The sequence below is a fragment of the Populus alba genome, chromosome 6, assembly GCF_005239225.2.
Source record: "Populus alba chromosome 6, ASM523922v2, whole genome shotgun sequence".
Classification (NCBI taxonomy): domain Eukaryota; kingdom Viridiplantae; phylum Streptophyta; class Magnoliopsida; order Malpighiales; family Salicaceae; genus Populus; species Populus alba.
The window spans coordinates 9,737,522-9,752,557 of NC_133289.1; the positions used below are offsets into that span (position 1 = coordinate 9,737,522).

Below are 15,036 nucleotides of genomic sequence, written 5' to 3' on the forward strand. Positions count from 1 at the left end.
GAAGTTAAATTACTAGAGTAGTGTTTGGTTAATGTCTGGAATATAAAATATGGGCATAGAAAAGACAGGATAAAACAGGAAATGTAAATAAATTGTGTTTGATAATGGCATATAGAATAGAGTAATAGTCTTTTTATCATGTTTAGTTGATACTAGACATGACAAAAAATTTTAAAAAAAAAGTCTATTTTATCATTTATATATATTATCATCAAACTTATATAATACAAAAAATAATTAGATATTGTTTTAGAGAGTTAAACCAAAAAGACTGGGTTGATCCAATACATCGGCATCTCAGTATTAAAAACATATTGCTATCTTGAATTTTTTTTTAAATAAAATTATATTGTTTACCAATCATCTGGGTTGTTTTTAAATTCACCAAGTTAACCGAGTCATGTTAAGGCAACTCTCACATGAGTTAATTTTAAATTTGGGTTAAGTAAGGAGTTGGGTTCAAAGATTTCAAGGCTCACCCATAGAATTATGTTTAAATAACAATACTAAATAGGTCCATGTGTTTGGGGTTTTTTTTTATGTTTAAATTTTTTTTTATCCAACTTGTTGTGTGGTGCGAGTCAATAAACTAGTATTTATAAAATCTCATATAATAAGTATTGTTCATTAATAAATGAAAAAAAAAAACTTGTAGACAACAAAACAAGGATCTAAGTGTTTGTTTGGTATTGTTGTAGTTTTTGTGATTGCGTTTGAAAATATAGGCTTAAGAAAAATCATAAATTATGTTTTTTTCTTAACCAAGATTTCAAGAAAGAATTTTCAATAAAACCCATGCAAATGTGTTGTTGTGTTGAACTAGATTCCTTCAAAACTATAGTTGGGCAAAACATGATTTCAATCACATCATGTCACACCACACACACACAAAATGACCTTAAAAACCCAAAAATTATATAATGCTTAAAAAATAACTAGTGACATAAATAAATAGTAACTTCCTATTAGTTACTTTCTTAATCTATTTTAAAAAAAGAGATTTACACAAGAAAAAAGAAAAAGTCTAGGCAAAAATATTCTTATTATTTTTTAGGATCTTAAATGTTATTTTCTCTCTCCTTTATATATATTTTCCATCAAGATGGGCTTAAAAGAGTAACTTATATGATGCTTCTAGTGCACCATAAATTTTCCCATGCTTAATGATGTTTTTTCTAATTACTAGGAGAAAGGTATTTATAATATAATTAGCTAATGCTTCACCATGGGTCAGATCAAAAATTTAAGTTGTGAAGCTGTTAAATACAAGCAAGTTAAGATATTCTAATTTGTATTGTGGAGACCTCTTTAATTTTTTTTTCACTTGAATATATGACACTAAATTTTTTTACAAGAAGAGTAATAATTTAAATTCGATTTAAATAAACTAATTTAATAGCATGTCTTTCTTTTCTTGTTAATATCTTTAATTTCAACAAAAAAATCAAACATTTTGTTCTATATTATTTATTTAATAAAAATAAAAAATAATTAGAAGACATATCCAAAAAATAACTGGATGGTTTAGAGTAATGAATAAAAAAGATATATCTCTAACTAAAACATTTTTGTCTCGACAAGCCTTTTATTAAAGAAAATAATTTATTAGAATATTCGTTTCTTAGAAAAAATTCTATCATTACTCTAAAAGCAAGTTTCCATATATATATATATATATATATTCTAATAGTTTTGATGCAAGAATATTAAAAAATATAATAATAATACAATGCTAAATTTTATTGTGAAGAACTTTTTGGTAATGCCATTAAATTTGACCTAAAAGATCAACTTTAAAACATTTCAATTTAACTTTTTATCTAGATTGGATTTAAAATAAAACTACTTAAAAATTATAAGGAGCTTTTAGTTTAAGATTATTTTTAGTTCCATCTTCCTCTAGGTAAATAAAAAATATAATATGATGTGATTTTATTTATGGTTGCAATGAGAAAAAGCTTAAGAAATTTGCAAGTATATAATAAGCTTAGCTTATCAATTACGCAAGGATTAGTAATATAAGTACTTTCATTAAATTGCAATTAATACATTATATTTTTTCAAAAGAAGGAAAAAGGGGGGGAAGCTTAAACCTAGTTTTTATCTACAGTCACCACCCAATATTTCTTATACTTTCTAAGTATTTTTTTTAGAATCTATGTGATATTCTTGATTAATAAAAAAAAGAAAATAAAAGCTTAAACCTAGTTTACAGTGACCACCCAATATTTCTAATACTTTCTGAGTATTGTTTTTAGAATCTATGGGATATTATTTATTAATAATTGTTTTTATTTCATCTAATTTTCTCTCTCTATTTTGATTTCTTTATGAAAAGGAGGGATTCCTCTGTTCTTAGTCTTTCCTTGTTTTTTTTTTTATTATTATTTTCTCCTTGTAAGCATGTCTTTCTAATATAAAATTCTTAAGGGGTTGACTTGATGAGTAATAAATTGTATCTTTTTTTTTTTAACTTTATAGCCTTAAAATTTAGGACTAGTGTTTAAAAGTATTTTTAAAGTTTTCAAATATACTAAAACAATATAGAAAATATGAGAGACATGGTTTGCATTGATGGATAAGCTAATGTGAAGATGAGAAATGCGAGGGAATTAGTTTGGATTGATCTTGTGGTTAAGAAAATGTATTACTTTTTTTTTTAAAAAAAAAACTTTCTAGTCTCAGGTATTTTGGAGAATTTATTAAAAAAAATACATTAGGGTAATATAATGAAAGTGGAAGACTTAGTTTAAATAGATATATAAACTTGCTAGGTAGACTTAATGTGACATGTATCAGCTAAATTATATAAAATCTTTGAGCTTGTTAAGTTATTAGATGATCTAAGACAAGCATTTAAATAATAACATGAAAATTTTGCTTATGTAATGCTGTTATATAAGTTCAAAATCAACAAAGTTGATAAATATATTTATATGAAAAATATAAATAAATTTTATGTCATAATATATTTACTAAGAAAATATTAATTAATAAATTTGACATGAAAGATTTAGGTAATATAGATATCATATTAAAAATAAAAATCATTGGGACATGTAATAGACTGGTAATGTCTCAATGTTATTATGTTAAGAAAATTCTTGATAAATTTTTTATAGGTGAAAATAGCACAATAAAAACACCAATGAATGTAAGTGTACTCCTATAAAAAAAAATGATATGGAATAAACTAATTAAAATATTTTTGAATAATTACGAGTTTTATGTATATTATGAACTACACAATATTAGATATTGCATACTCATATAGCAAATTGAGTAGATTTTCTAGTAATCCAAATATGAATAATTGAAAAATAATTATTTACTATACTTAAATATTCAAGGTACATCTTGTACTATGAGTTTTATATGTAAATTGTATGCATAAACTTTTTGACATGCTTAGAATGCATGCTAGGTTTCTATTTTAATCTTTATTGCAAGTTCATTTGATCATACAAAGTACATGCTATATAAACTAAATAATTGTGATGTATAGTCTATTTTACAACTCACATTTAGCAATCAAGTTTTTATGATTTCTTTACTAGATTAACTTAATATAAAATTACATGATTATCTAAACTTATATTAAAACCAAACTTCAACAGATAACATTAACCAATATTAAGGTATTTGAAAGTGTAGTGAAAATTATTTTTTAAAGTGTTTTTTCGTTCATAAATATATTAAAATAATATATATTTTTTAAAAATTACCTTTAACATCTATATATCAAAACATAAAAAAATAATTTTAAATAAAAAATTTAAATTTTTTATAAACTGCTATTTGGAATGTAGTTTCAAATGGCACCAAGTTCCAAATGATACCTAAATCTTATTTAGTGAAGATTTTAAAAACCTACCCACATCACATAAAAAAAAAACTAGTATATTGGTCCGTGCTTCGCAGCAGGTTAATAATAATTTTTATTTCAAATATAAAAAAATATATGAAGAGTGTAGAGAGTATTTTAAGTGCTTTGGGTTTGGTTGCGAAATCAGATCCATTCTTTTTGGGTCTGGTTGCGGAGTCACACTCAATCTTCTTGGATTTGAATGCGGAGCCAGACCTAATTTTAAAATATTATTTTTTTGAAATTTATTTTTTATATCATTACATCAAAATAATATAAAAACATTAAAATATATTAATTTGAAGTAAAGAAAAAAAATAAACAATTTTCAAATTTTTTAAGAGTTTTTTTTAAAACGAAAAAACAAACATACTTTAATAAAGAAATTCAACTCAACCTGAAATGAAAAAAAAATAATCATCACCCAACTTTGTATAATATAAAAAAAATCATATCAATTTATTTTATTTTTATAGTATAAAAAAATTAAATAAGATTAAATAAAAAAAATCAAAGAGGAAAAAAAAATTAAAAATATCTTAAAAGGAAAAAAATTAAAGGGAAAGAAATTAGTTGCCTAGTGTATTGAGCGCTACTCTGCCATGCACTATTCATGGTGCAACTGTAGAAAATACTTTATTTGAAAATGTTAATGGTGCAAATACATTCTTTGTTTTTAACCACACTCAAGCATTTTTACATTTGAAAAAAAAAATTGTTATTGACCCGATACGAAGCGCGAGCCAATATGCTAGTTATTTTTTTAAAAAATATATTGAGATAATATTTTTATTTTTTAAAATTGATTTTTTATATCATCACATCAAAATAATACAAAACATAAAAAAATATTAATTTGAATTAAAATAGGTCTCGCTGCAGAGCCAAACCTAATGCTTATGGATCCAGCTGTAAAGCCAGACCCAACATTTGTTTTTACTAAAACAAAGAAAAAACAACGTCCCTAGGTTCTACGATGCAATGAGTTTATGTCCACAATACATGCACAGTGTTTTTCCCACGTATTTTCAAGTGTAGTATAATATATTTTTTAAAATTTATTTTTTTATATCATCACATCAAAATAATACAAAAACATCACAAAATATTAATTTAAAGTAAAGAAAAAAATAATTTTTAGATTTTTTTAAAAGTATTTTTTAAATGCAAAAACAAAATGCTTTGATAATAAAATTCAACTCAACCTGAAATAAAATAAAATATCATCACCCAACTTTTATATAGTAAAAAAAATCACATTAATTTATTTTCTCTTTACAATATGAAATAAAATTCAATAAGAGAAAAGAAGAAAAAATAAAGAGAAAAAAAATTGGAAACATCTTAAAATGAAAAAAATTAAGAAGGGATAGAAATTAGTTGTAGGTATATTGAGTGCTGCTCTGTTACGAGCTATTCATGATGCAACTATAGAAAATATTTTATTTGAAAATGATGATGGTGCAAATATATTCCGTGCTTTTAACCCAACTTAAGGAATTTTACATTTGAATTTTTTTTATTATTGATTTGCTTTGGAGCACGTGCCAATACACTAGTTATTTTATTATTATGTAATGATTATTTTGTAAAATATTTTTCTTACAAAATATATTGAGATAATATATTTTTTATTTTTTAAAATTATTTTTTTATATCATCACATAAAAATAATATCAAAACATCAAAAAATATTAATTTGAATTAAAGTGGGTCTGGTTGCTGAGTCAGACCCAATTTCTCTAGTCCTGGCTATCCAACAAGTCCTACTATTTTTTTAATCAAAACACAAAAACGACAACACCCTCAAGTTTTATAGTATCGTTTATAGTAAAAACACTCTATATTTATAATGTAATTCATAGTATAATGAATTTATATCTATAGTACATACATAATATTTTTTTAATGTCTTTGAAAGTATAGTATATCAAATTCTCATGAATATTGACTTCAAAATCAGAAAATCCAATAAGAGAATAAATATCTTTGAATATAAAAAACAACATTTTAATTTTATGTAAATTCTTTCACAACATGCAATGGGCAGTTTTGCTTTGTGTGCCCCTTTATGGAAAATGGACATGCACCGTACAATTCTTATGCTTTGACCAATTCTATCTCCTTTGTCTAGTCTTGCATTTCAAAGTATAATTTTTATATTATAACCTATCAAGTACAGAAATAAAATAAATTTAAAAACATGGTCTAAATTGCACTTGTCCTCAACGGCACAGCAGTTGAAAATAGCTTTATGTTTTTTTTTAAATTATTTTTTTATATTTTTTATTATTTTAATATATTAATGTTAAAAATTATTTTTAATAAATAAAAAAATATTATTAAAAAAAAAACACTTAAAATAAATAGAGCAAGTATAAGTAACGCGCCCTCCCGAGCGCTCAACAATAAGGCCGTATTTTTCTTAGAAAAAGGACAGCCCATGGATTTGACTCAAACTCAAAGCATGCTTTTGCTCCTTCCATCGAGTGGTTAGGTACCCTTTTTCTCTTGCCTGCATTCCAACGTGCGCATCTCCCTTAAACCACGTGTAAACTACTTTTAAATACCACCAAGAACACACCATCACATGCTCCAGTAAACACGCGCACACTACCCACCAATCAAGGCCAGTGTGCACGACACGCGCCATTCACTTATGTAGGCATCCGTTTCCCCTCGTCCACGAAAGAAGTTGGTATTCCACGCACCGTCGCCCCGTCAAACTTCATGTATGCCCGCAGGGAAACAATGCCATGGGCGATCTAACCGTACATTTTCTGCACGTGTAATTCTATAAACCAATCAGTTTTTGTGCGATGGGAACCGGGTTTTTCCATCTCTCACAAGCAGGATATAATAAAAAAGAAATAAGGGAGAATATCAGAGCACTCACCCAACAATATACAGGCTATCAATACAGTCCTCAAAATTACAACTCTATCATTTGGATCCCCCATCTATATACATTTCCACAATCAGTCTCAGATCTTAGTTCTCAAAAATTGGAGAAAATGATAAATATTCTAATTTCCCCAAGTTTAAGGAGTAGAAATACTCATTTATTACTTTAAGTTTGAAACAATCAGGGACAAACAAAAGCTTAAATGAAACAATTCTACTCTAGCCTCACCCGTGTGTTAAGTGGCATGAAAAATTAGGTATTTTAAAAAATAAAGATTTGGAAAGTAAATATATATGACCAGCTCATGCAATGTCTAAACACTGTTTCCAATATTTATAAATAGAAGGATTTGATCGAGAACAGTTATAAAGATATGTGACCTACTTAACATAATAGAAAGTTGGGGGACTAATTTATGTTGGTGGTGAAATAAATAAACAGCAGAACAAACGCGGCGTCGTCTATTACTACTGCTTGCTAGAGCGGAAGAGGCATAACAATAAGGGCAATAATATTCTTAGAGCATATTTATATAGCAAGGGTCACCCCTTTTTTATTATAAAACTTAAAACCACACAGTTCCTTCATTAGGTCGTCGATTCACTTAAAAAATCTCAAGGAAGTACTCACTCTTCTTTCTCTAAAGGTCTCTGTGTTTTGGTTTAAGGAGAATAGTGATTAATAATAATTTGGAAAGAAGAAAGATGCATTCAAATCACTTGCTTTTGGAAGAGCCTATAAGGATGGCTTCAATTCTGGAGCCTTCAAAATCTGTAAGCATCCCTTCATCCTCTTATTATTATTATTATTATTATTATACTACTACTAATATTATTAGTTGAATGAATCATGGCATGATCTGTAGTTTCATTATTGATTTATATTGATTTTGATTATTTTTTTTGCAGAGTTTCTTTCCAGCAATGACGAAGATTGTAGGCACACTAGGTCCAAAATCTCGATCTGTTGAGGTTATTTCTGGTTGCCTCAAGGCTGGGATGTCCGGTAATACCTAGCCTTTATTTATTTATTTTTTATAATTTATTATTATTTAGTTTTTTTTTGGTTAAAATGGATCTGATGGATTTGGGATTATTGGGGGCAGTGGCTAGGTTTGATTTTTCATGGGGTAACCCTGAGTATCACCAGGGGACTTTGGAGAATTTGAAGGCTGCTGTCAAGACCACCAAGAAGCTCTGTGCCGTACGTTTCTTTTTTTTCTTTGTTCTTTTTTTATATATATGTAAAAAACATATTTATTACGCTTATTGTAATAGTAATGTTGAAACATTTTGTGTTGTTCAGGTCATGCTCGACACGGTGGGACCTGAGCTGCAGGTTGTTAATAAAAGTGGCAACCCCATTTCTCTTCAGGCAGATGGCTTTGTTATTCTGACACCAGATCAAGAACAGGAAGCTTCTTCTGAAGTTCTCCCCATCAATTTTGATGGACTATCTAAGGTTTGCTTTATATTCGTTTTCACCTTTTCTTTTTTGGCTATGATACTACGGGAATAATAACTGTTCTGTTCTTATAGTTGATGGAACTGTGATTGGGTCAGGATACTAATGCAGATGGCCGTTTTAAAAAACCTGATGAAACTTAGTCCTCTTTGATGCTTTAGGGAGTTTGAAATGTTTAATTTTGTCGAAATCTGGGTAGCCATGGGGCCAAACAAGAAGCTGGAACTTTGAATAAAAAAAAATGTTTTTCTACTATTTACAATTGAAATTGAATTATTTTTTTTGTCATCTGTTTATCTTATTTAAAATTAAGTGTGTGGGGTTTTCTTTTTTGATCAAAGGAATTGTGTGTTTATGTTATATATATTTATTTTTTCCATACAATTTTTGTAACTATCAAATTGGTCTTGCAGGCAGTGAAGCATGGAGACACCATTTTTGTTGGCCAATACCTCTTCACTGGAAGTGAAACTACTTCTGTATGGCTGGAGGTAAGAGAAGGACATCTGTTGGTAGTCATTGATTATAGTCCTCTGTCTAGTTCTTTCCTAGTGTAAATGTTATTTAATCCATTGTCTGAAGGGAAGTGGGATTCTTGCTAGCTTATTTATTGAATATTTCACAATGGTCTTAGCTTGTTTGGGTGATTTTATGAAGAATATGCCATCTCACACACAAGCATGTCTGGTTGCAAAACTATGCTTGTACATGACTAGCTGAGATTTTCCTGGAATTGAATTGAGCAGGTTTCTGAGGTGAAGGGCAATGATGTGGTCTGTGTTATAAAGAACTCAGCAACTTTGGCTGGATCTTTATTCACTTTGCATGCCTCCCAAATTCGTATTGAACTTCCTACTCTTTCAGATAAGGATAAGGAGGTCAGTCCTGGACCTAACTTCTTCAATTTAACAGTGGATGTCATGTAATATTTATCCCATTTCTTTTATGAGTTTATTTGGTCTGCCTCATGTCTTTCTATCAAGTTTCATACCTGTTTTTTTCCCGTTTTGATTCCAGGTTATAAGTACTTGGGGAGTTCAAAACAAAATTGACTTCCTCTCATTGTCGTATACCCGGCATGCAGAAGATGTGCGCAATGTAAGTATTTTCATGATTCAATGCCCTTTTGTTGCATCCTGGCCTGTATATTCAGTCATCTTCCTGTATTTTGTAATGGAACTATTTTTTATAACTTATGTAAGAGTCTTAATTGCACTGTAATGCAGGCCCGTGAGTACCTATCTAAGCTGGGTGATCTATATCAGACTCAAATTTTTGCCAAGATTGAGAATATAGAGGTTTTTAGCATATACCTTTATCTCATAACTCAACTGATTTTGTATTGACCCAAACCAAACATAATGCTAGTTTTGTGTACTTATTTAAATCTTTCTTTCTTTCAGGGTTTAACTCATTTTGATGAGATATTACAAGAAGCTGATGGTATTATCCTTTCCAGAGGAAATTTGGGCATAGATCTCCCACCAGAGAAGGTCAGTTCTAAGTTTAATGAAGCAGTCGCTCTAGATATATCATAAAGTTCTTGTGCACTGGATTCGTTGGCTATTTAAGGTCTAATATATGCTTGCCTTTTCTTGCAACTACTGTGTTTTATTATGATATATCTCAGGCACTCCACTCCATCTGAGAAGGTCAGTTTGGATAGCCTATACTTGTCTCTGTTGATGTCTTCTGCTATGTTTTACTTAACTCAGGCATTTTAATGATGTTATAGAAGATTGGTAAAGCTACAACATCTTTCATGCAGACAATGTATAATGAATACTCTGTTCAACATATCTAAAGTAGTATCATGTGTGCTTTCCAGACGAATAGAATGCCAATTATAGGTTATTAGATTTTGAAATTTTTTAGCTCTCCAACAAATTCTTAGTTTCTTCTTCAAATTTGAAATCTTATAATCATCTTCCATTTGTTAAAGGGCAGATAAACTATCTTGTAGGGAAGTTGTAATAATTTGGGGGTTGGAAAAGCCAAGCTTTAAAAGCCATTCTTTAGCTTGGGATCAACTTGATGACCAAAGCTTTAGTTTTCCCCGTTCAATGGAAAGGACAACTGATTTAAAAGAAGAGAACTTTGCAAGATGTCCAAGAAGTCTTTCTTTCACTGCCAATGAACGTGATTCAAAGAGGTTTCAAATTGTATCTCAGGGATGGCATGTCGTGCATCCTACAATATGCTACTTATAATAGTTTCTTGTGTGCTCCTTGCTATATATGCCAATTTGTTACACTGGCCTTCATCGGGAATAAATGCCTTATACTTGGTTAGAGGGTAGTGCCAGGAAAATGGTGTTGGTAGAGACCCCCAACTAATTTACCTCTTTGCATTTGCAGGTGTTCTTATTTCAGAAGGCTGCCCTTTACAAGTGTAACATGGCTGGCAAGCCTGCAGTGGTCACTCGTGTTGTGGATAGTATGACTGACAACTTAAGACCAACTCGTGCAGAAGCAACTGATGTTGCTAATGCTGTGTTGGATGGTGGGTTATTATCTTGAAATGTTTCTTGCGTTTAAGACTGTTGGCTGATACCCAATCTTATGTTTCCATATTACATAATTTCCATGATATAAGTTAGTGGACCGAGTCTTTGTATTGATAACAACTATATTTTGTTATATTCACTGTATAGTTTTTATAGGATTGGCTATACCATGGAAAATTTGTGCCTTAGTTTTTTCTTTTTTAATTCCTTTTATATCTGTTGCAGGAAGTGATGCGATTCTTCTTGGTGCTGAGACTCTTCGTGGGCTGTACCCTATAGAAACCATTTCCATTGTTGGTAAAATCTGTGCTGAGGTATTTGTTTTTAAGACAGCTATCATATCTTGGTTAAATTCTGGATGCAAGTTGCAATTTAAGAAGTGAGAGGTTTTGAATGAGTGCCTCTCATGGACTGAGTTCTATAATAGCTAATATGCCCTGAGGCCAAAATCCAATTTCTTCTTTTTTTAAGATATAATCTCTTTAGATGTATTTATTCTTTTGAATGGTATTTTATTGCTTTAAATTTCTGAACTATATGGTCTCTTTCCCTTATACTTTTTTGTTAATGGACTTTATAAAACATTATGGTGTTTGCACTTGCTGCTTATAAGATGAGTTGATCCTGATATGATTATTTAGTCTTTTTGCACAACAACTTGAATTATTTGCTTTGCTCCTCAAGGAGTTCATTACTTTTCTGGACTTTTGTTCTGTGTTTGTTTGTGTGTTTGATTATTTTTATGAACTCTTGTTGTGTGTATTTGATGCCTTAAATATATATTTTATCAGCTTAGATATTGGATATTGTGAGGGCTTTAACTTCAAGACCTATTTTATTTAGAGTTCACATTTGTGATTTCTTGAAACTTGACATGCCCACCAGTGTTGTCAAAGGGCTAAAGGCGCCAAGCTTGTAAAATGCCCAACGCGCCAGGTGCTCGCATGAATGAACCAAGGCAATATGCTATAGATTAAAAAAAAAACATGTATAATATTATATTATTTAAATCTAAAATATATATATCTTCCCAATTAAGATTAGATCATTAAAAGATCAAAAGAAAATATAAAATACCATAACATAGTTGTATCTGTGTTTCTCTTCAAGTGTTGTTCCTTGACTGTATGTCTCCTATTTTAATGGTTTTTTATTCTTTTTTACCCTAATCTTTGTTTTTTACAAAAATACTCCTAAATTGTTTCTTGTAGTAAATTAAAAAATGGACAGATAGGTCTAAACATAAATCAGTTAAAAAGAAGAAAAATCCAACAAAAAAGAAGTATCTCAAGCAGGTGCTAGCTTCAACACCTGATGCCCACTCATGAGGCGCTCACCTAGGTAGAGCTTCATTGAAATTCATTGCCTGAGGCTAATAAAGGCAGGCTTGCACCTCAGTGCCTCTTGACATCACTGATACCCACATAGCCTTGATCTGGTTTTATAGTAATAATGTTCTGCTCTATTTATCAACACAAAATATTGAAAAAGAGTATGCTTACAACTCTTATCCTGTAATCTAATTATTTCTTTCAGTGCTTGAATCTTGATACTTGACCAAAGCTGAAAAAAATTATTCAGTTATTGTTCGATTTCTTCACTTTGTTCCATTTAGCTTTTTTCATCCTCTGTAATGTCCAATCCAGGCAGAGAAGGTTTTCAATCAAGACTTGTATTTCAAGAAAACTGTCAAATATGTCGGAGAGCCAATGACCCACCTTGAATCAATTGCTTCATCTGCGGTATTGCTGCTTTCATAACCTTTTTTCTTTAATGACTTCATCATGAGAACTGTCTGTAGGTTTTGTTGAAGCATTTCCATGTTTCCGATTGCATTTCTTATTGGTATTTTTCAATTAACTAGGTACGAGCAGCCATCAAGGTGAAGTCATCCGTCATTATATGCTTCACTTCTTCAGGAAGGGCTGCAAGGTATCTTTCTATTTATGCATCTCTGTTTTCAAGTGTGCCAATTGATTTAGCAAAGCATCGGTTTAGAATTTATATCAGATATAAAATTTATACATTACAATTGCAGATTGATTGCCAAGTATAGGCCAACAATGCCAGTTCTGTCTGTTGTCATCCCCCGACTTAAGACAAATCAATTGAAATGGAGCTTTAGTGGGGCCTTTGAGGTATGTTCTTGATTCAAATTTACTTTTTTCACTTAATGAAGTTTGTTGGGGTTATATTTCTGTGAAATGCTTTTCAACCCTCATTAATTTCCCCAAATTCATTTCTGGACATGACAAGAAATCCCTGCAAATATGGCCACTCAATTCATGACTTGTAAAATAATTTGAAAGGGATGGTGGCTGCCTTATATCCTACTAAACATAAGGATTGATTTCCTGAAACAACCTGTCAATAATTATAGCAATAGCCTGTCAGCTTCTTTCCCCCCCTCTCTGGCATGTTAAATGAAAAGTTGAATTTCACATTGCTTATGACATCTCGTACCAATTAAGCCTTGTGGACTTTGGTTTCTCTTATTAGCTTCAAGCCTTCAACTCATTTAGATGGATTTAAAGCACAGGATTGTTTTCCATCTTTTGTCAGGACCAACTACAATCCTCCTTATTTTAATTATATGGAGGAGATAGTATTCCCTTGATGTGATTCACTGTAGTAGCCATTTTGGAATATGAAATCAAGGATTTTTGTTTAACCACTTTGTGTTTTGTTCCATTGAGAAATGTCAATTGTGCTTTGCCTGTTTCCAACTGATTTGGAAAATCTAGAGTTTTATTATACTCTGCAATTTATTTATGTATTTTTTACTTGCACGCACTTGACATTAAAGTTAAAGAAACTTTGTTATCTTCATATCAATGTCCAGGCAAGGCAATCGCTCATTGTCAGAGGTCTCTTTCCTATGCTTGCTGATCCGCGACATCCTGTAAGTACTTTTTTTCATTAATTCTGACTTGGTCACTTTGGTTTGCTTGAGGAGGAGAGGATATATTTGTCTTCACATGTTCAGGTTTTGCTCCGCATGCATGATAAACATTTAATGTGTCTTTTGTAGATTGTAACTATTGTGGCTAGCATAGGTTGACTACTTATGGTGTGGCTAGGACTGATCATGTTATTGTGTTTGATCATCTATGTCACAATATAAGAGCTAGGATAATCTAATCCGTTGTGAAACCACTCCTGGGGCTAGGGTGGGATTTCCTTTCCCGGTCCTTGGTGTGAATAAATGAAACCAGATTAGGGTTTTACTTGTGGCATGTGCTGTTCCTGGCATTCAGATTAGGGTTTTACTTGTGGCATGTGCTGTTCCTGGCATTCAGATTAGGGTTTTACTTGTGGCATGTGCTGTTCCTGGCATTCAGATTAGGGTTTTACTTGTGGCATGTGCTGTTCCTGGCATTATCTTGTTATAACTTGGTATTGGCTCTGGATTGAGAGTACTACCACAGTATGCTGAACATATAGATTCTAAAGTGACCCCTGTCTATTCTAAAGTGACCCCTGTCTAGCTTCATACCTTGCGGACCCTGGTCCTTCATGTCATGTCATTAGAACAATGCAGTTCACAAACAGATTTGTCTTTTTGGGGGAGGTAGCGTTCATTGAATAATGGTTTCCTACATGACCTCCTGCAGGCGGAATCTACAAGTGCTACGAATGAGTCCATTCTAAAGGTTGCTCTTGATCACGGAAAAGCTTCCGGAGTAATAAAGTCGCATGACAGGGTAGTTATTTGCCAAAAAGTTGGGGATGCATCTGTGGTCAAGATTATTGAGCTTGAGGATTAAAATGTGTGAAGCCCCGAAAAGTTTTGTACTTTTTTTCCTACTCTTAATTATGAAAGCGGGTGGTGAATTCAGTTCCTGGCACCTGTGAGTTGTATCAACCCCTCCAGGTTTTATGACCAGCACAGCTTGTTTTGGTGTTTGAACGGTGACAATGACTTTTGTTCACCACCTGAAATGAATGTCGTGGAAACTTATATCCATCTTTTCCTACTTTTACTTTATTATCAAAGGCCATTTGCTTCCCGCATGAACAGCTGATTCTAGAAATTTATGTCCAAAATGAAATGCTATGCGTTTTGAGCTTGGCCTTTTGCTTTTCAAATTATAGGTGTATATATAGCCATCGAATTCAACTTCATCCGGGATGCGACGGCGTCGAATATTCGTGATGCTGCCGATGCCTTTGGGAGTCGTGTCCCAAAAACTTAAGAGAAAGTAACCCTACCCCTTCAAATTACTATGGCAAAGTTTAAGACTCAACAGCCAGAATGGAATCGATCCTTGTGCCCTCCTCCCTCTGTTCATGGAG

General features: G+C 31.2%; 1 protein-coding gene across 1 annotated transcript; it reads left to right on the forward strand.

Annotated features, from left to right (window-relative positions):
• Positions 1 to 7,294: 7,294 nt before the first annotated feature.
• On the forward strand, positions 7,295 to 14,754 carry LOC118048195 (pyruvate kinase 1, cytosolic). Its single transcript, XM_035057780.2, has 16 exons — positions 7,295 to 7,543; positions 7,679 to 7,775; positions 7,876 to 7,973; positions 8,076 to 8,231; positions 8,648 to 8,725; positions 8,981 to 9,112; positions 9,252 to 9,332; positions 9,461 to 9,532; positions 9,638 to 9,727; positions 10,592 to 10,736; positions 10,966 to 11,054; positions 12,387 to 12,482; positions 12,605 to 12,672; positions 12,779 to 12,878; positions 13,583 to 13,642; positions 14,355 to 14,754. Exons 1-16 carry the CDS (start codon positions 7,475 to 7,477, stop codon positions 14,505 to 14,507), a joined length of 1,584 nt encoding a protein of 527 aa, XP_034913671.1. The 5' UTR covers positions 7,295 to 7,474; the 3' UTR covers positions 14,508 to 14,754.
• The last annotated feature ends 282 nt before the right edge of the window (positions 14,755 to 15,036 follow it).